General features: G+C 38.8%; 1 protein-coding gene across 9 annotated transcripts in view; it reads left to right on the top strand.

Annotated features, from left to right (window-relative positions):
* Positions 1–22,270, top strand: part of CADPS2 (calcium dependent secretion activator 2) — a 483,666-nt gene that overhangs the window by 212,393 nt on the left and 249,003 nt on the right. For all 9 annotated transcript variants that reach the window (XM_027102072.1, XM_027102066.1, XM_027102065.1 and 6 more), the window contains exon 7: positions 8,483–8,594. In XM_027102072.1, coding sequence (XP_026957873.1) covers positions 8,483–8,594 — 112 coding nt within the window. The remainder of the gene's footprint in view (positions 1–8,482; positions 8,595–22,270) is intronic.

Below are 22,270 nucleotides of genomic sequence, written 5' to 3' on the forward strand. Positions count from 1 at the left end.
CTATAAATCAAATTGATAGAATTAGCTACCTAATACTTTTAAACTATACATTTTTTAAACTTATTTTTTATTTTTTTAAAATTTTTATTGGAGTATAGTTGATTTACAATGTTGTGTTAGTTTCAGGTGTACAGCAAAGTGAATAAGTTATACATATATATGTAGAGCCACTCTTTTTTAGATTCTTTTCCCATATAGGCCATTACAGAGTATTGAGTAGCGTTCCCTGTGCTATACAGTAGGTCCTTATTATGTGTTTTATATATAGTAGTGTATATATGTGAATCCCAGTTTCAAAGTCATATATGAGTTAAATAGAAAATAACCAAGTGTGACAATATTTGCCATATGTATGGAAACAGTTAATGTCTGTCTTACAAAGAGTTTTTAAAAATCACCAATTGATAGAAAGCCTGCTAAGAGAGAAATGGACCGTCGTAATAAAAGGGCAAGTCAGAAATGCAGATGACTAATAAAGAGAAAGTGCTAGACCTCAAAAGTAATTTAAAAGTACAATTTAGAGCCCTGTTCAGTTCTGTATGATTTAGTTTATTGTTTATATTTGAGTTTATGTGTCTGTCTCCCCTACTACTATGAGTTTACTTAGTACAGGATCTGTTGTCTTGATTTTTTTTGAATGCCCACTGCCTTTCCCAATACCAGTCACAAAGTTGGCTAGATAAAACAATGAAGAGATAAGATGATGGATGAAATAATTTTTTGAGTTACATATATCTTTAACTCGTTACTGCTGGTTATAATGAGGAATATAGACTGAGACTGCTTTTAAGTTCTTAGCTTCTGTAATCATGGTGCATTATGTAGTCACAATGAATAAGAATTTTGAGTTAAGGGATTTGAATGTTTTTTGACATAACTGTTGTACTGCTCATGGTTTTCAACATACTTTAAAACAAATATGCTATTGACCTCTGAGAATTCTTTCCGATCACAATATAAATCTAGTTCTCTAACTTCTCTGAGGCCATGGGAGGTATCTAGCTGTTAAGAATGCAGGGCAAGGGTGGAGAGAGATACGTTACAGAATAGAATAATAAAAATGTTTATTGTCTATAATCTTCTGTTAGAATATGTTTCAAGAGGCTAGACTTTGGTTGCTGACACTAGAATATGTCTGGCACACACAAGGTACTCATCAATTTTTTTTGAATGAATAAAAGGCCCTGATTCAGTTTTGTGTCCCCTCTTTTTTTCTCTTTTTTTAATACATCATGCATGGTTGTACATCACCTTCATAGCTGTCATAGGTAGCAGCAAAATATTCCATTGTGTGCCATATAATTTACATAATCCTTCCCCTAATATTAGACATTTAAGTTGCTTGCTTTTGCTATTATACCTAATGCTATAGGGAATATGTTCCTGCTTATACTTTTTTATTACACATTATTTTGTTAGGATAAATTCCTAGAAATAGTCTTACTGGATGAATAAATTGAACATATATTTTGGCTCCTGATACAAATTTCCAGCATACTTTATTTATTAGCAAATACATAAATAATGTCAGTTATTTCAGTTGTATACGAACTACCCTGTTTTCATAGCCACGAAGACCTGCAGGTGCTTTGTAGATATTTTATTGATTGGAAGATTTGCATTGGAAGTCTTAATCCTCACAAATAATACATTCATAGATGTAGAAAAAGGCAATGCATTTTGAAACAAAGCAAATTGACAGCAAGGGTAGTGTATTCTTTCATCACATAATACAGAGAAAATAGTAAGATGATAACTAGTATTAATTCCTGAAAGTGTTTAAACATGCCAATTAAGTAGAAAACAAGGAAATATCCTGGTGAATATTGAAGATAGGCCTATTATCTTTTTCCTTTCTTCCCTGACTTTTTTGGTGGAGGGGGAGGGAGACTTTGGTTTTTAATTCATTCGTTACAGAATTCATAAGCATGTTTTAACTGTACATATCTTTTTAACTTATTTTTCAGAGGAGAAATTATCAAGGTGATGCCAGTTTGCTTGTATCCTAGAATGTTGGAATATATAAGGACTGTTAAGTGTCACCATATTTATATTCATGCACCCTTTAAAATTGCACATTTTTGTCAAATGTCCATAAAAACTTAGACCTCTAGCTGTTAGTTAGGATCTGCCAGTATCCTTGTGCCTCAGCTTCTCCCTGCCTGAAAGCATGTTGTTTAAGCTTTCCTCATTTCACAGGAGTTGGCCATTAGCAATCCATACTCTACAGAGTTCCTGGACCTGGTTTGTAGGTAAATGTACTCTTGTGGATCGCCCATCAGGCCTCTGATATTCATCTATTTCCTGCCTTCATTGGCATACTGGGTTTGAGAATGGATACCCTGGATTCCCTTCCAAGTTATAGATTACTAATGATTTCTCATAAATTTTAACTCTTTGTTTTCTAATAAATTACTGTCTCTACTTGGAATATATTGATTAGATTCCTTGTCTGACTTCTCTAAGCTTGTCTGTACCTTATCACCATTCCTGGCATAGTGTTAGTTCTCTAATTTTACAAAAGTCTGATGGTTGAAAAGTAATCATGACCTTGGGATCGTGAAAAAATAAACTGTTCAGACTTAAAGGGCATGGTTACTATTGAACACTTTACATCACCAAAAAGGACACCAAAAGTTGACAAAAATACAAAGGGAAATTGACAAAAATTTCAATTTTGGTGGGAGACCTCGATACTTACACCTTGCTATATAAGGGATACCAAAAATCATCAAGGATAAAATAGATTTAAATAGCACAGTAGAGGAGGGACCTTCAACATGGTGGAGGAGTAAGATGTGGAGATCACTTTTATCCCCACAGATACATCAAAAATACATCTATATGTGGAACAACTCCCACAGAACACGTACTGAACGCTGGCAGAAGACCTCAGACTTCCCGAAAGGCAAGAAACTCCCCACGTACCTGGGTAGGGCAAAAGAAGAAAGAATAAACAGAGACAAAAGAATAGGGATGGGACCTGTACCTCTGGGAGGAGCTGTGAAGGAGGAAAAGTTTCCACACACTAGGAAGCCCCTTCCACGGGCGGAGACTGCGGGTGGCGGCGCGGGGGGAAAGCTTCGGAGCCGCGGAGGAGAGCGCAACCACAGGGGTGCGGAGGGCAAAGCGGGGAGATTCCCGCACAGAGAATCAGGGCCGACCGGCACTCACCAGCCCGAGAGACTTGTCTGCTCACCCGCTGGGGCGGGCAGGGGCTGGGAGCTGAGGCTCGGGCTTCGGTCGGAGCGCAGGGAGAGGACTGGGGTTGGCTGCGTGAACACAGCCTGAAGGGGGCTAATACACCACAGCTAGCTGGGAGGGAGTCTGGGAAAAAGTCTGGAGCTGCCTAAGAGGCAAGAGACCATTGTTTCAGGGTACGTGAGGAGAGAGGATTCCTTCCCTGTCTGCCCACAGAAGGCAGAACACCGCCTAAATGAGTTCCAGAGATGGGCGTGCGAGCCGCAGCTATCAGCTTGGACCCCAGAGACAGGCATGGAACGCTGACGCTGCTGATGAAGCCACCAAGAAGCCTGTGTGCAAGCACAGGTCATTATCCACACACACACCGCCCCCCACCCCCGCCGGTAGCCTGTGCAGCCCGCCACTGCCAGGGTCCCGTGATCCAGGGACAATTTCCCCGAGAGAACGCACGACGTGCCTCAGGCTGTTGGAACGTCATGCCAGCCTCTGCCGCTGCAGGCTCTCCCCACATTCCAATTATAACTACCGTACTCCTCCCTCCCCTGGCCTGAGTGAGCCAGAGCCCCCGAATCAGCTGCTCCTTTAAACCCCTCCTGTCTGAGCGAAGAACAGATGCACTCAGGCGACCTACACTCAGAGGCAGGGCCAAAACCAAAGCTGAACCCCAGGAGCTGTGCGAACACAGAAGAGAAAGGGAAATTTCTCTCAGCAGCCTCAGGAGCAGCAGATTAAATCTCCACAGTCAACTTGATGTGCCCTGCATCTGTGGAATACCTGAGTAGACAACAAATCATCTCAAGTTGAGGAGGTGGACTTTGGGAGCAACTGTAGACCTGGGGATTGCTGTCTGTGACTGACTTGTTTCTGATTTTTATGTTCATCTTAGTATAGTTTTTAGCGCTTGTTATCATTGGTGGATTTGTTTGTTGGTTTGCTTGCTCTCTTATTATTTTTAATACTTTTATTCTATTTTATTCTTTTATTATTTTTTCTTTCGTTTTTCTCCCTTTTGTTCTGAGCTGTGTGGCTAACAGGGTCTTGGTGCTCCGGCCTTGTGTCAGGCCTGAGCCTCTGAGGTGGAAGAGCTGAGTTCAGGACACTGGTCCACCAGAGACCTCCCGGCCCCACATAATATCAGTCGGTGAAAATATCCCAGAGATCTCCATCTCAACGCTAAGACGCAGCTCCATCCAATGGCCAGCAAGCTCCAGTGCTGGATGCCCCATGCCAAACAACTAGCAGGACAGGAACACCACCCCACCCATTAGCTGAGAGGCTGCCTAAAATAATACTAAGATCACAGACACCCCAAAACATACCACTAGACGCAGCCCTGCCCACCAGAACACAGGCACCAGTCGCCTCCACCAGGAAGCCTCCACAAGCCACTGAACCAAACTTACCCACTGGGGGCAGACACCAAAAACAATGGGAACTATGAACCTGCAACCTGCGAAAAGGAGACCCCAAACACAGTAAGTGAAGCAAAATGAGAAGACAGAGAAATACGCAGCAGATGAAGGAACGAGGTAAAAACCCACCAGCCCAACCAAATGAAGAGGAAATAGGCAGTCTACCTGAAAAAGAATTCAGAGTAATGATAGTAAAGATGATCCAAAATCTTGGAAATAAAATGGAGAAAGCACAAGAAATGTTTAACAGGGACCTAGAAGAACTAAAGAGTAAACGAACAGTGATGAACAGCACAACAAATGAAATTAAAAATTCTCTACAAGGAATCAAGAGCAGAATAACTGAGGCAGAAGAAAGGATAAGTGACCTGGAAGATAAAATAGTGGAAATAACTACCGCAGAGCAAGATTAACAAAAAAGAATGAAAAGAATTGAGGACAGTCTCAGAGACCTCTGGGACAACATAAAAATGCATCAACATTCGAATTATAGCGGTCCCAGAAGAACAAGAGAAAAAGAAAGGGACTGAGAAAATATTTGAAGAGATTATAGTTAAAAACTTCCCTAATATGGGAAAGGAAATAGTCAAGTCCAGAAAGTACAGAGAGTCCCATACAGGAAAAATACAAGGGGAAACACGCCAAGACACATATTAATCAAACTTTCAAAAATTAAGCACAAAGAAAATGTATTAAAAGCAGCAAGGGAAAAGCAACAAATAACATACAGGGGAATCCCCGTAAGGTTAACAGCTGATCTTTCAGCAGAAACTCTGCAAGCCAGAAGGGAGTGGCAGGACATATTTAAAGTGATGAAAGGGAAAAACCTACAACCAAGATTACTCTACCCAGCAAGGATCTCATTCAGATTTGACAGAGAAATTAAAACCTTTACAGACAAGCAAAAGTTAAGAGAATTCAGCACCACCAAACCAGCGTTACAACAAATGCTAAAGGAATTTCTCTAGGCAGGAAACAAAAGAGAAGGAAAAGACCTCCACAAACAAACCCAAAACAATTCGGAAAATGGTAATAGGAACATACATATCAAGAATTACCTTAAATGTAAATGGATTAAATGCTCCAACCAAAAGAGCTAGACTGGCTGAATGGATATGAAGACAAGACCTGTATATATGCTGTCTACAAGAGACCCATTTCAGACCTAGGGACACATACAGACTGAAAATGAGGGGATGGAAAAGATACTCCATGCAAATGGAAATCAGAAGAAAGCTGGAGTAGCAATTCTCACATCAGACAAAATAGACTTTAAAATACAGACTATTACAAGAGACGAAGAAGGACACACTCAGAGGTAAAATGCTGAAAATATTCCCTTTAATAAGAAAGCAGGGGACGCGGGTTTGTGCCCCAGTCCGGGAAGATACCACATGCCGCGGAGCGGCTGGGCCCGTGAGCCATGGCCGCTGAGCCTGCGCGTATGGAGCCTGTGCTCCGCAACGGGAGAGGCCACACAGTGAGAGGCCCACGTACAGCAAAAAAAAAAAAGAAAAAAGAAGAAGAAATTCTAGGGAATTATTAACATAAAATCCAAAATCCTAGCTACTTTGGTGGTAGTGTGGAGTAGGGGCGAGAGGAAGATATGACCACTGCAGACCTGAACAGAGCTCTTCTAATGTCCTGGTACATTTTCCATCTTAACCTGAGCTGTGGGAATATCGATTTTCTTTTTATTATTATTTACATTGTATCTCACTTTTAGGCAACTTATATAGGATGTTCACAATAAAATGGTTTTAATGAGTAAATGAGAGACGTACCACAGTGAATAAAGATTGAAGAACAGTTGTTGAAGATGCTTGTTTGTCAAGGATCTGAGTTAGTAGGCAGTTTTCCGGAAGTTCGTGCGATCATGGGTGAGCACAGCTCTTTACATGTGCGATGTTATTTGTCTTACTGTATCCAACAAAGTGGAATTGGTAACACATTTCCCTTCCTTCAGGTAAAATTACGGGAGGATGAGGGTAAAAGACAAAACTCACCAAGTCCCTCAGTGATGGTTAATAGGGTCAGTCAATATTTTTCTCTTTGGAGAACTGCATATTGGAGTAGATTAGGAATTTCAAATAATCATCTAAAACTGTAATAATAGTTTCAAAGGATTTTTGACATTAGAGGAGACAAAGTATCATTGATTTAATACACCAAAGAATTTTTATGAAGAGAATTTAATTTAAAAGATCAGCAAATTCTGTGGAAAACTATTAGGCTGTGTCTACATGACTACTAAAAATCATTGATTTCAGTTATAAGAAAATGTCTCCAAAAGTTAGTTTTCCAAATTTAACCACATGTTACTCACTAAAGAGAAGGGTATGTCATGGGCGTCAACTCCGGAGTTGTTATCCAGATCGGCTGACTGTATTCAAGGCTTAAGATTCCACATTCTAAATTAAGAATTGTTCTCTCCTTCCTTATTTTGGTTCTGAATCTATTTTTATTTTTATTCCTATTTTAGCTCTACTTTATCTCAGACCATCTTAATTCTATGAAATGGCAAAAAGATTCTTTGCTAATCAGTTTCTAGAAATCTGAAATAGAAATTAAGTTGCTTTCCATCCTGAATGAATCTCTCCCTTCCCTCTGAAGTATGACTTTAATTTCAAAAGAACAAACTGCATCTTGAGGCAGGTTTCTTCAGTCATGGAAATGGCCTCTGCTTTTATTGTACATGTATCACAATGTTAAAAATTAAAACTGCTATGATCGGAGAAGACATCATGATTATTTAGTTTTTGGTATACTTACGTCAGTTTTCTGTATTTCAGCTTTCTGAATAAGGTTTATAAAATAAAGTTTAGACAGTGCCATGAATGTGGTAAACTTTTTTTTAAAATAAGAAATTGGTATTTTTATTTGGTTATTTACTTTTAACAGGAATCTTATCTCATTAAGTCTCTCTTTTTCTTCCTGTTATGTCTGTTTTTCTCAGTGGTGTTTTCTTTATGCTGTGCTGAATATCACGTCTGATCTCAGAATTGTGAGAAACATTGATAAGATTTTTTAGTATCAGGTGTGTGCTATCTGAGTTTGCAAATAGACTGGAATGAGTTGGTATGTGGTAAAGATGAGATGCTATTAATTAAAAGATAAGCCAAGGGAACATGTTATTTTGTTATGATTTGAAAAGCCAGATATCGACAGACTGACTTCCTTCTTAGCAGAGTGTACTGGGAAATTAATGGCAAAACACTCCTATCTTTATGGTGCTTGTTTCTTTCCTTTTGACAGGAGCTTTAAAAAATCATGTAAAGTAAGGGATGAGATGATTACCTCCACTTTTAAAAATATAAATAAAATATCTAGTGAAGACTCTGTAAGAAGAGATGGTGTGAAATCTTCAGCATGCAAAAATAATTTCTGAGAAACGACCTCTTACACACTCCAACCGTTAAGTTTTCCCCAGCCATCCATAAAAATTGTGTTGTAATTTGTGTTTGAATTAATAAAATAGGTTCCAATAGCTATATCTATAATGCTCTACCTTTCTTTTAATATTGAAGTATAGTTGATTTACAGTGTTGTGTCAGTTTTAGGTGTACAGCACAGTGATTCAGTTACATATATATATTCTTTAATGCTTTACCTTAACCTTACGGCACACAGTGTTTTGTACTCTAATGTGCTAGTTTTTAGAACAGCTGAAAAATTATTACAAGCTGTAAAGCTTATTGTTATTTTCTTTCTTGACTGTGCCATCTGTCAGAAACAGAAGCAAAGATAAAAATCTCTGAGCCATGAAAGATTCTCCATTGCTTAATCTGCCTTCTAAGGAAACACATCTACATGGAAAACAAAATTAATGCTGCATTTCAAAGAGAATCTTTGTTACTTCATTGCAGGTGGGGAACCCAAGGAGATTTTACCACTACTCATCCACGGCCTGTGGTCAAAGTAAAACTCTTCACGGAAAGCACTGGGGTCCTGGCCCTTGAAGATAAAGAACTGGGAAGGGTGAGTTATGGTCAGCTCCGTGTTTCCCAGAGAGCACAATTTTAACTTCTCTTGATTTAAAGTTAAGGTGGACCAGTATGCAGTGTGTAAACCTTCTGTTCGTACATTAATAATTTATTTGTAATTTCCCACGAGCCCAGCTTACAGCTCTGATTTACTAAACGTAATTGCTGTAATGGAGAAAGTATTGTGATAGGCCTTGGGTGTTTAAGGGGAACACATAAGGTCCTAGTCACTGACTGAGTCATTCTTGTCACATGTACTCCACTGGCCAATGAGTGAATGGTATAGGCCAACTTGTCCTTCTTGGTGAAAGGTAACCCTAATTCAAACATTTCTGTCCGTGGGTTGCAAGCATCCTCTTTATATTTGAAGTCATCTGCTCTTTATGTTCGTTGTGATTAGATTGATTACAGAATATCTCTTAAGTGTATTTATCTCTTGTACCTCTCTCATTTTCCCTGTGAGAAGGTCTTCGCCACACACCTTTTAGCATAGAATTGTTTTTTTCCTATAGTCACCTCCTCATACCTATAATATATTTATCCTCTAATCCAGTATCTCTCAGCTTCTTCTGACGTTACAGTAGATGTGTGATCTTAACACCTCTCTGTGAAAGATTATCTGCAGTTTTGTTAACGAGGTAGATGTGTTCCAGTGAGTAGACTATAAAGTTATCTTCCGTAATGTGGATCTATTTTACCCAGACCTGAGCACTGCTTTCATATATATTTTCCAGAAAATAAAGCCTTAAGAAATCTTACTTGAAAATTTCTGATAATGGTGGATAGCTGGTGTGATGCTAGGTGTCGAAGGATGCTAGGATTCGTGTGTATGTTGGATTTTTTTCCCCCTAAAGTTGGGATTTCTGTTCCTTTCAACTCTTCCTCCTTTTCTGTATCCTTTTCACCTTTGAAGTTTTTTTCATTTCTAGGGATTTGTGAATCGATACCCACACTCCAGAAATTGTGAGTCTGCATTCATATGCTAGATTTCCTCTTCTGTTTCCCTGTTATATGTATTTCTTAATACCTAAGAGAGCTAAACCATAATGTTCGTTCATTCATGTGCTTATATATTTGTGCATTTATTCATTCAACAAAGGTATACAGGTGGCATAATCTAAGAGCAGAACCCTGGAGACTGCACGTGGTCTGATGGATTTGTGAATCAGGGTTTCTCATTTAAATTATTGTTACATTCATTTTACCTTGTTTCCTTATTGTAACTATTTTTCACTGTGTGATAGCAGCCATTTTAAGTCTAAAGCGATAACGTAATTTAAGGTATTTTTAATTTATTTTTCAGCTCTCTAGATAGGTATAGATATCTATATATATAAAAGCAATTTTTAAATTATGTACATGAGTGGTATATCTTCCAATCAGTTGTATATCTGAGAAAGACCTCATGCTCCCCTGTTCCTGTGATACATGAAAGACAATTTTTCTATCTGTATAAGAGTTTCTCAACCTCAGCACTGTTGATGTTCTGAGTAGGATAATTCTTCGTTGTTAGGAGCACTCCTGTGCATTTTATGATATTTGGTAGCATTCCTGACCAGTCAATATATGCCAGTAGTCTCGTCCCCTCTTAAGTAAAGATGGTAAGAAACGTCTCCAGACATTGCCAAGTGTCCCCTGGGAGCACCCCTGCTTGAGATGCATAGATCTATGCTAATGACCTCAGTAGGTTCCATGATTATAAATGTTTTTTTGGGTTAATAACTTCCAATTTTTAAATTAGTTTTCTGGAGCTTCAGATTTGTATATCCAGCTTGCCTACTTGGTATTTCTAATTGTATATTAACAGATATCTCACACTAAATATTTTTGAAATAAGAACTTTTGATTAGTAACCCCATCAAGTCTTCCATAGGGGCCATTGTCAAGCAAGTGACCTCAGCATGCCCTTTTTTGCTTCTTCTTTGACTCTAATACCCAATCTGTTTGCAAGTTTTGTCAGCTTTTTCTTAAATTTATACTATGTTCACACTTTAACATTTCCTTGACCATAATTCAAGACATCATTATTTCTCACTAGTAGTAGTCAGCTTACTGCTTTCTCATTTGTCATCTCGTTCCTTCTGATCCAGCGTTCACACCTCAGCCACTATGACCTATTTAAAATTCAAAACAGAATCACATCATTCTGTCCTTAAAATCTTCCATTGTCTTCTCAGTTATTTGGAACAAAGAATCAGACCCCTCATCATAGTGTTGTATGGCCAAGAAGGGTTGTCAAAGTGGGACCCTGGACAAGCAGCATCAGCAACACCTGGAAAATTGTTAGAAATGCAAGTTCTCAGACCCAACTCTCCATCTGTTGGCACAGAAACTTGGGGGTGGGGTGCTGCAGTCTGTTCTAACAAGGCCGCCTTATAATTTGGACACACACCAACATTGAAGAACTCTGCTCTGCCTGAACTGATCTCTCTCCAAATTCATCTTCTATTACTCCTTGCTTACTATCATTCTTCCTTCATGTTTGGCTTTCTTTCTGTTCCTCAGACATATCAGACTCCTTCTTGGTTTACACTTTGGTTCTTTAGATGTGTTATAATCTGACCACATGTGTGCAATTAGAAGAAAATTAGAAGAGAATGGTGGTCATCGCTGGAGGGTAGAGCTACTGGTAATGTTTTCTATATATTTACCTACTTTCATACTTAGAAACAGTAACAACATTTTAATTTGAAGAAAAAGGCATTACTGAGCTTTGTAGTCTAAAATGATGTAACTCTTGTATCTGGGGATCTTAGTTTAGTGAAGTTTTTTAATTAAAATTTTGTGCCGTATTTGAAAGATGAGTAACACAGCCTTTAAAATAGATGTATAGCACAAGAAGATACACTAAATGGATATAGCACAAGAAAACTGACAGTAACAAAAGCTGACAAGGATTCAAATCAACAAACTTAATCTTTGCTGGCGGAAATGAAAAGTTGTACAGCCACTGTGGAATACAACTTGCCAGTTTCTTATAAAGTTAAACTTAGACTTAACCATATAGCCCAGCAGCTGCCCTCCTAGGTATTTGCCCAAGGGTTTATACAGTTCATGTCCACACAAAACCTGCATGTGAATGTTTGTAACAGCTTTATTCATAATCGCAAAAAACTGGAAGCAGTAACATGTCCTTCAACAGAGTAATGGATAAATTGTGGTACATCTATGGAGTGGAATACTATTCAGCAGTAAAAAGAAATGAACTACTAATTCATGAAACAACGTAGATGAAACTTAAATGCAAGTGAAGGAAGTCAGGCCCAAAAGACTACATAATGTATGATTTGTTCTAAAAAAGGCAACATTATAGAAACAGAAAACAGATGAGTGTTTGCCATGGATTGACCCAGGGGGGACGTGGTTGGCTGAAAAGGGTGTACAGGGATCTTTCAAGGTGAAGGAATTTTTCTGTGTGATACTGGGTATTGGATGTATGAATGTATGTATTTGCCTAAACACATAGAACTGTACGTCACAGGAGGAGATCAATCAAGATGGAGGAGTAAGAGAATGTGGAACTCACATGTGTTTGATAAATACATCAGAAATACACCTACATGTTGAACAGTTCTCACTGAAAACTAACTGGAAACTGGCAGAAGGACTCCTATACAACCAAGGCTGTAAGAAAGATACACATATAATCAGGTAGGAAGGGAAGAAAAACGATCAGGTTGGGACTTGTGTGCCTGGAAGGGAACTTAGAGGAAAAGGGAGAATACACGGCTGGACACCTGCCCTGAGGAATGAGCAGTGAGAGCCACAGATTAGACACCCCAGTCCCAGGGTCCTAAACAGGGGACATGAACCACTTGGCTGGTTGGAGGCTCTGGGAACAGGAGGGCTAACAGGAGGGCTCTGGGAACACTGGACTCAGCTTGTGGGCAGCACGAGCACACTGGCTTGCCCCCCAAGGCAGGGCGAAGAGAGGGCTGCTCTAGCAGCTGCCAGGTTTCCCAAGACATGGGATCTTGGGCAGCCGTGACTGGGGAGAAGACTCAACTGTGGGACACGGAAACTACCAGGTACTGGGGCAGAGCCTGGGTGAGGGGGTGGCAGCCATTGTTGGCACTTACTTAAGCAGCCCATCAAAAGCAGCCCAGATCTCTATGGCAGCCGCTCCACCACAGCTCATCACCCCCATACATGCTCAGAGTCCATGTGGGTCCCCCGCGCCCTGCAGTGTTGCTCCACCACAGGGCGAGGGTGGCAGAGGCTGGGGAGAGGGATCAGCTGTTAGGGACAGAGGGATTTGCACCTGAGTCTGTGTCTGAGCAGAGCGAGGGAAACTGTTGTGGGTGCCTGCACAGGCAGCATGGCAGAGAAAGCTTGGACTTCTGTCTGAGGCAGACAGGAGCAGAAAGCCCCCAAGGGCCCCATTTGCTTCAGCACTACCCCCTCTGGGGCAAGGGTCCCCAGTGCAGGGAGAGGGATAAACACATACTTAAACGGAATAGAGCCAGCTCAGGCCTGACCCTCAGGGAGTCTGCTCCAGCAACTTGGGATCAGACCACTCCCCCCAATAGGGTGTTGCTGGCCACTGAGCAGAGGGGAGGTCCTGCCTCACACCTGGCCCTAGCCTCTCCATCTCCAGCCCCACCCCCTACCAAGGTCATAGCTGCCAGAACACCCTGAGGAAAGATATGACTTGCATCCTCATCAAATCCGGCTCTCCTACCAAAGGCATTGGACACAGTCTATATGGGGACTCTCCCACATAAGAATACTCCTTCAGGACCACAATAGGTAACTGTTTCACCTAAATTCATAGAGGCAGAGAAAGTTCACCAAAACGAGAAGGTAGAGGGATTGCTCTTAATTGAAAGAGCAAGAGAAAACCTCAACAATTTGCAATTGAAACAAACAATTTGCCAGATAAAGAATTCAAAATATTGGTAATAAAAATGTTAACTAAATTAGGGAAAAGAATAGATATACACAGTGAAAATTTTAACAAGTTAAAAAATAGAAAGACCCAATCAGAAATGAATTCAATACCTGAAATTAAAAAAAAAAAACACACAAGAAGGTATGAATAGCACACTGAATGATACAGAAGAATGAGTAAGTGATCTGGAAGATAGAATAATGGAAATCACCCAATCAGAACAGCAAAAAGAAAAACAAATTTTAAAAAATAAAAATAAGAGAACTCTGGGATAATATTAAGCCCACCAATACTTGCATTATAGGGGTCCCAGAATGGAGAAGAGAGAAGGGGATTGAAAATGTATGTGAGGAAACTATGGCTGAAAACTTTCCAAACCTGAGCAAGGACAGAAATATCCAGGTATTAGAAACACAGAGGATTCCAAACATGATGACCTCAAACAGACCCACACCAAGATATATCATAATTAGAATGGCAAAAGATAAAGAATTATAAATGCAGCAAGAGAAGAGTCAAATACAAGGGAATCCCCATAAGGCTATCAGCTGACTTCTCTGCAGAAACTTTGCAGGGAGTGACATGATATATTCAATATCCTGAAAGGGAAAAACTTGTAACCTAGGATACTCTGCCCAGCAAGATTATCATTTAGAATACAAAAGGAACTTCTCAGGCAAGCAGAAACTAAGAGTTCATCAGTACTAAGCCTATCCTAAAAAATGTTAAAGTGTCTTTAAGTGGAAAGATAGGAATCTATAGGAGAAGGAAAATTCCACTAGGAGAGGCAAATATATAGTAAGGACTCAGGATCAACCACTTACATAAGCCAGTACAAAGATTAAAAGACAAAAATTGTACAAGCAACTATAACCACAAAAAACTGTAAAGGGATACGTGTGAAAATGTAAAATATGACATTAAAAATGGTGCAGAGGAGGGGAGTAAAAAATGTGGCTCTTTTAGAGTGTGTTTGAACTTAAAATGACTACTAGTTTAAAACAAGTAGATACATGAACCTCACAGTAACCACAAATTAAAAACCTACCAACTAAGAAAAAGGAACACAACCATACTACTAAGGAAAATCAAGCCACAATGGAAGAAGCAAGAAGTGAACAGGGAAGAGCTATAAAAACAACAGAAAAACAAGTAATAAAAGGCAATAAGTAGGTACCTATCAATAGCTATTTTAAGTGTCCATGGACTAAGTACTCCAATCAAAAGACATAGGGCAAAAGACATAGGGTGCCTCTTTGGATAATACAAGAGACTCACGTCAGAGCTGAAGACACGCAGACAGAAAGTGAGGGAATGGAAAGAGATATTTCATGCAAATGGAAACAAAATGGGGGTAGCAATAGTCATATCAGACAAGATGGACTTTAAAACAAAGTCTTTAACAAACCACAAAGAAGGGCATTATATAATGATAAATTGATCGATACAAGAGTTGAATATTACTCTCATTAACATGTATGCACCCAATACAGGAGCACCTAAACATACAAAGCAAATACTAACACATAAGGGGAGACATTGACAGTAATGCAATAATGATAGGGGACTTTAACACCCCACTGACATCAATGGACAGATCATCCAGACAGAAAATAAGGCAACAATGGTTTTAAATGACACAATAAACCAGTTGGACATAGTAGATATTTACAGGACATTACATCCAAAAACAGAATACACATTCTTTTCAAATGCACATGGAACATTCTCCAGGATAGATCATATGCTAGGCCACAAAACAAGTCTAAACAAATTTGAGAGGATGGAAATTATATCAAGCATTTTTTTGGACCACAATGGTATGAAACTAGAAGTCAATTATAGAAAACAAATGAGAAAAGAACAAAGACGTGCAGACTTAAAAAACATGCTATTAAAAAACAATGGATTGGACTTCCCTGGTGGTGCAGTGGGTAAGAATCCACCTGCCAGTGCAGGGGACATGGGTTCGATCCCCGGTCTGGGAAGATCCCACATGCTGTGAAGCAACTAAGCCCGTGTGCCAAACTACTGAGCCTGCGCTCTAGAGCCTGCGTGCCACAACTACTGAGCCTGCGTGCTGCAACTATTGAAGCCCACGTGCCTAGAGCCTGTCCTCAGCTACAAGAGAAGCCACTGCAATGAGAAGCCTGTGTGCCACAACAAGCAGTAGCCCCTGCTCACCGCAACTAGAGAAAGCCCGCATGCAGCAACAAAGACCCAATGCAGCCACACAAAAAAAAAAGGTCAGTGAAGAACTCAAAAAGGAAATCATATGTGGAATCTAAAAAATAAAACAAACGGGTATAGCAAAACAGAGACAAACTCATAGGAAACAAACCAGTGGCTACCAGCAAAGACAGGGAAGTGGGGAGGGGCAAGTTAGGGGTATGGGATTAAGAGATACAAATTACTATGTATTGATGTAAAATAGATAAGAAGGATATATTGTATAGCACAGGGAATTTTAGCCATTTTCTTGTAATAACTTATAACCTGTAAAAATACTGAACCACTATGCTGTACACCTAAAACTAATTTAATATTGTAAATCAACCATACTTCAATAAACAAAAAGAACTGTACATCGTAAAGCATGTACTTTAATGTATGCAGATTAACACAGATGAACTTAGTTGTATTACAAGGTACAACATAACTGCACTGAAAGGAGTGGTGAGAAATGTACACCTAAGCAATATAAGAGAAAAACAGTAACCTGCAAACACTACCTTAACCAAGTAATGAAGATTAACACTGCCATTGATGCCACATAGCTATCATGTACTCCTGTTACGATGTTATGAGAACGGCACGTTTCACCTCTGTGATATTCTTTCTGAAAACCCCAACTTAAACCCAGTTTAATTATGATGAAAATATCAGACAAAACCAGACTAGGGGACACTGTACAGGGTAATTGGCTAGTATTTTTCTAGTCTGTCTAGGTATAAAAACAAGACTCAGAAACTGTCACACACAGATCAGAAGAGACTAAGGAGACATGACAACTAAATGCGACGTGGTGTCTTGGATTGGGTCTTGGAATAGAAAAGACTGATGGAAAAACCCATGGAATCCAAATAGAGTCTGGGGTTTAGTTAAGAGTAATGTAACAATGTATGTTTCATGGTTTTCACAGAAGTACCATGGTATCATATGTTCATTATGGGGGAAACTCTGAGAGGTATACAGGAACTTTCAATAATATTTTTGCAACTTTTCTGTAAATTTTTGAAATTATTTCAGAATGTAAAGCTTAGTTTTAAAAAGATTTGTAATAAGAAAGGCTTTTCAGCATTTTTTTCCCAAAATGCTTCAGCTTATATTTTCTAAGAGACAAACTTTTTCTTATATCAATTCCATTATTGCACCTAGGAAATTTAATATTGATGAATATTAGTATGTGATATATAGTCAACATTCAGAGTCCCATAATTATCCTAGCATGTCTGTAAAAGCTGGATTTCCCCATCCCCCAATCCAGAATACAATTCAGGATCATATATTGGGTGGGCGGGGCAGGGGGGTTGTCTATGATGATGCTTTTTTTTTGTTTGTTTTTTGTTTTTTTTTTTGCGTTATGCGGCCTCTCACTGTTGTGGCCTCTCCCATTGCAGAGCACAGGCTCCGGACGCACAGGCCCAGCGGCCATGGCTCACGGGCCCAGCTGCTCCACGGCACGTGGGATCCTCCCGGACTGGGGCACGAATCCGTGTCCCCTGCATCGGCAGGTGGACTCCCAACCACTGCGCCACCGGGGAAGCCCTGATGATGACATTTTTAACGAGTTTAATTTTGTAGAATGTTTTCCCTTCTGGATTTGTCTTACTGTTTTTTCATGATTGGATTCAACTAAACATTTTTGGGAAGAACCCTACATAGGTGATGTTTTGTGACTCCCATAGCATCATATCAGGAGTCATATAGTAGTAGATTTTCCTGGTATTAGTGAAGTTAATTAAGCTTGATACCATCAGTCTTTGTTTTTTGGAGCTTGAGATGTTGATTGACTCAGCTTGTACGCTCCCTATCCCGGGGCTATAATCAGCACTTTATAGCCCCTGGATAGGGACTATCCCTATCTTTTTAGTGATAATGGAATTTAGAAATCAACATTCTGTGTATCATCACTTATGGTTAAGGAATATATTCTTTTTAAAAATCATGAGTTTACAGGTTCCCTGCAGCATCAATATGTTTACTTATCTTCTGTCTTGTAATACATACAAAATTGTTCCAGAAATACTGTACCAGTACCATAACCAACAAAGAACTTACCAAGTAATGGTCAGTATTTCTTTGTAGTTCTTTTTGTCCTTAGAACATATCTCAGTAAGGATGTATGTGTGATTACTTCATTAAAAGTAACCTAGTACAATAGAAAATAAAGCTTCTTATTTATATTCTAAATGGTAAAAATCACTGAAGATACTACAGGTTCAGTCATTATGGAGATTTCCTTCAACAGGTCTATCATAATAATTCTCATCCAAGCAGCTCACTGAAGGATTTATTAGATCAGTTTTGCCATACTAAGTAAGGTTAACTTCACTGACTTTTTATTAAGCGTTATCTGGAGGCATTTACTCTCTGGATCTGTGACCCTTTGTCTGAAATACAAACTGTGTTGTCATTTCTTGTTCTCCTTTTCTATCATTATATTGATTTACTGGTTGCTATTACTGCTTACTATTCACATATCCCATTTAATCCTCTTTGAAGATGCTAGTAGCAGTCCATATTTAGTTAAAGAGTGAGAATCAGAGGTTAAGACCACTCAGTTAGCAACTGCGAGAGTCCTGATCTGAACTCCAGTTTTCTGACCCCAAAGTCTATGCCCTAAAACAATCATTAAATGCTACGTTTCATAGATGAGGTAATGTGACTGTTTTACAAATCTTGATGTTGGTGTGGACCAATTTAATTTCATGACTTAAAGCAGGAACTGAATATTATTTAAGCTAAAGCCAATTCATGCATAATCATTTTATATCATTTTATATAGTGATTTGAATCTTATTAGGGTACTGTCTGGCTGCTTTTATTACTGTCATTTGTGATGGTGCGTCTCAACTTGATGTTCACATAAGAACTGCTTCAGGGAGTGTTTGAAAAGACTCAAGGTCTGGGCTCACACTTTTAGTTGGTTTAGGGTGAGCCCAGGAAAGAGAATTCTAAGCACTTCTCAGGAGCTGATAATGTGCATATAGGGTCGAGAGGCACTGGCACAAATAGTATCGCCGATACTAAGGTGCAGCCAGGGTTGAGAACTAGTAACACATAAAAAAAAAGATCTATTGTAGCACATAGTCTGTGAAATGATAGCTCAAATTTAAATCGGCATTAGGCACTTAAAGGATATGTTCTTTGGCACATGCTTGGCCTGCAGATTTTGTTTGTAGATGGCAAATGCAAATACCTATTTAGGGAAACGGGGGTGGCATATGGAGATTTTTCATCCAAGTTGGTGGCCAGCCCTCCACCGGGTGCTAAGGGAATACCTCGAGACAGAACAGGGAATTTTTCTTACTATGGGTATGTCCGAGCAGGTAAATAGTAGACCAGTTAAGCACCCAAACTTATACAGTTCATCATAATCAATTGTCCCCACAAAAATTTAAAAGCGGGGCTTTTGTAACATAGCCATATAAAAATCTAAATGATCCCACAAGGCATCTATTTGTGAGCAATGCAGTTTGCATTGAGTCTTTCAGAATGAATTAATGTACTCCTGGGTACTATTTAACCTGCCAAATGGTGTTCTCGAGTCCAAAATGGACTTTTTTTTCTCTGCATTGGGTCTTCGTTGCTGCATGCAGGATTTCTCTAGTTGCGGCGAGTGGGGGCTACTCTTTGTTGCGGTGCGCCGGCTTCTCATTGCGGTGGCTTCTCTTGTTGCCGAGCACGGGCTCTAGGAGCACAGGCTTCAGTAGTTGTGGCACACGGCCTCAGTAGTTGTGGCTTGCGGGTGCATGGGCTTAGTTGCTTTGCAGCGTGTGGGATCTTCCTGGACCAGGGCTCGAACCCGTGTCCCCTACATTGGCAGGCAGAGTCTTAACCACTGTGCCACCAGGGAAGTCCCCAAAATGGATTTTTGAAGTTTCTACCCAAATAACTTTTTAGTTTTAGAGTGTTGCTGTAAAGACATTCTTTCTGACAGTTGTTAGAAAAAGAACCTATTGTCTATTCGTACACTCTTAAGTTTGTGGCCTTGGTATCACATCATCAATATACACAGGAAGGTGCTGGTTCTTCTGCCTCCCTGAAGTTGGAGAAGTGTATAAATCAGAATCTATTTTCCTTTATGGTGCAGTGGAGCTAGAACGTCATCTTTTTTTCTCATTTGATTAAATAATATTTCAACACCTGTACTTCTAGTAAACATTTCTTAATGTGGAGATGTTCATAGCTAATAATGCAGAGTGACAATCACTATGCATGTTTTACAAATTTAAATATTGATATTATATGGAAATTTCAGGTACATTTTAAATATTAAGATAAATTAGCCTCGCTCAATAGATTATTCCATTAAAATGTACTATTATCTTTCAAGCACCTTGGTTAGGACCTATAGAGTTTAAAACATGTCTCTAATTGCCTGGTTTATAGGGAGTCATCACAGAACTTATTTCAACATACAAAGTAATAGATCAGGAATAGACTACAGATGTTTTATTGACTAACATTCTGATTTTTCACAAATAATTATAGAGTTAAATGCATAAAAATCACTTTAGGCCTTCCCTTCACTCAGACAAAATTTATATTTGAGGATTAAACTTTCCAGCATTATATAAATTTGATTCATCTATATATGTCAAAAAAGCGTTAAAGAAGCTGCTAGTGAAATCATAATCATAGGCATTTTACTTCAATTTGAAAGCAAAATTTAAGGTCCAATTTCATTGAAATAGCTGGTACTCAATGACTGCTGTTTTAGCCAGCAAGTTAATAATATCATTTGCTGCAAAATGGAATGGAAATTCATTTGCGTTTCATATATGTCTAATTCACCTCCTCAAACAGAGCAAACTTTTATTTTTGTAGTTCTTACAAGTGGTATTCCTTTTCTGAAACTAAAAATCACAGAAAAGCTCTCCTTCCTCCTTTAGTCCTTTCATGTAGCCATTTGTCACAAGCCTTTGTTGTCATATCTCAGAAGCCATTCCAGTGACAAGAAAGGGACCACAAACAGGTGAAGGGCCAGAGATCATTCATATATGATGCGAAGTCTTTCTAGATATATTTTCTAGCAGCAGTTGATTACATCTGTGTCATTAATTACGTGCTGTGAAGTGTTAGAGGAGAGGACTTACTACCATCCTGAGTCTGACTTGGAAAGGAGCCTTTGATAATGTGCATCACTTGTTCCTCAGTGAGTCTCCCTCAGACCTTCTCTGAGGAGTTGGCTGGCATCCTCACTGTAGAGGTAGAGGAAAGCATTTCCTTACATTCTCACCACTAAAAGAGCAAGTTATAAATAGGCATCCTCCATGATGGGTCCATGTGGGTGATTATAGTAGCAGAAGTTGACATTTCAGTTTCCTCAGAAAAATAGAGGGCTGCCTCAGTCCCAGATAGAACAAGTATTCAACGTACACACTGTACCAATTCCTTATTTGTAATAGGCGTGTAGTGTTACTTCATTATGGTTTTAGTTTATACTTCAGTAACAGCTAGTACTAATCATGTTAACATCTTTTTGCATGCTTACTTTTCATTTGTACCTCTTCTTTGATGAAGAATCTGTTCAGACATTTTTCCAGTTTTTAATTGGGTTACTTGTTTTCTTATTCTTAAGTTTGGAAAGACCATAATATATTGTTTACACATCTTTTATCAGGTTTATGATTTGTAAATATTTTTCTCCCAGAATTTGGCTTGTCTTCATTCTGTTAACAGTGTGTTTCAAAGAGCAGAAGTTTTTAATTTGGATGAAGTCCAATTTTTTTTCTGTTGTGGCTTGTACTTTTGGTGCCATATGTAAGAAATCTGCATTGAATATGTAGATCAGTTTGGGAGTTGATCAACAGAGTTGAGTTTTCCGACCCATGAACACAGTATATCCCTCCATTTATTTAGGTCTTATTTCATTCCCCATAGTGATGTCTTAATAGTTTTCAATGATCAGGTCTTGCATTTCTTTTGCCAGATCTATCACTGAGTATTTCATATTTTTGTTATTTTAAATAGCATCATTTTGTTAGTTTTAATTTTCTTAATTTAGATATTGTTAGTATATTGAAATGTAGTTGACTTTTCTATACTGATCTTACATCCTGCAACCTTGATAAACTCACTTACTAGTTCTACTGGTATCTCGGTAGATTGATTGTTTTTCCATAGACAATATTGTTGTCTACAAGTAAAGACAATTTTACTTCTTCTTTCCAATCTAGATGGTTTTATTTATTTATTTTGGTTGTCTTATTGTACTTATTAGGATGTCCGATACAGTGTTGAATAGAAGTGGTGAAAGTGGACATCCTAGTCTTATTCTTGATCTTAAGGAAAAAACATTGTCTTTGAACATTAAGTATAACATTAGTTGTAGGGTTTTGGTAGACCCCCTTCATCAAGTTGATAAAGTTCCTTCTGCTAATTTTTATTTAATCTGTTTTGGCTCTGATCTTTATTGTTTCTTCTATTTACTTTGAGTTTAATTCATGATACTTTTTCTATTAAAGCTGAAGCCAATGATTTGAGAAAAATCTGTTTTTTCTAATATAGACATTTAGTGCTCTAAGTGCCACCCTCCCTAAATATTGCCTTAG

The sequence above is a fragment of the Aethalodelphis obliquidens genome, unplaced genomic scaffold (genome assembly GCF_003676395.1).
Source record: "Aethalodelphis obliquidens isolate GAN/ISIS:26980383/991018 unplaced genomic scaffold, ASM367639v1 scaffold5, whole genome shotgun sequence".
Classification (NCBI taxonomy): Eukaryota; Metazoa; Chordata; class Mammalia; order Artiodactyla; family Delphinidae; genus Aethalodelphis; species Aethalodelphis obliquidens.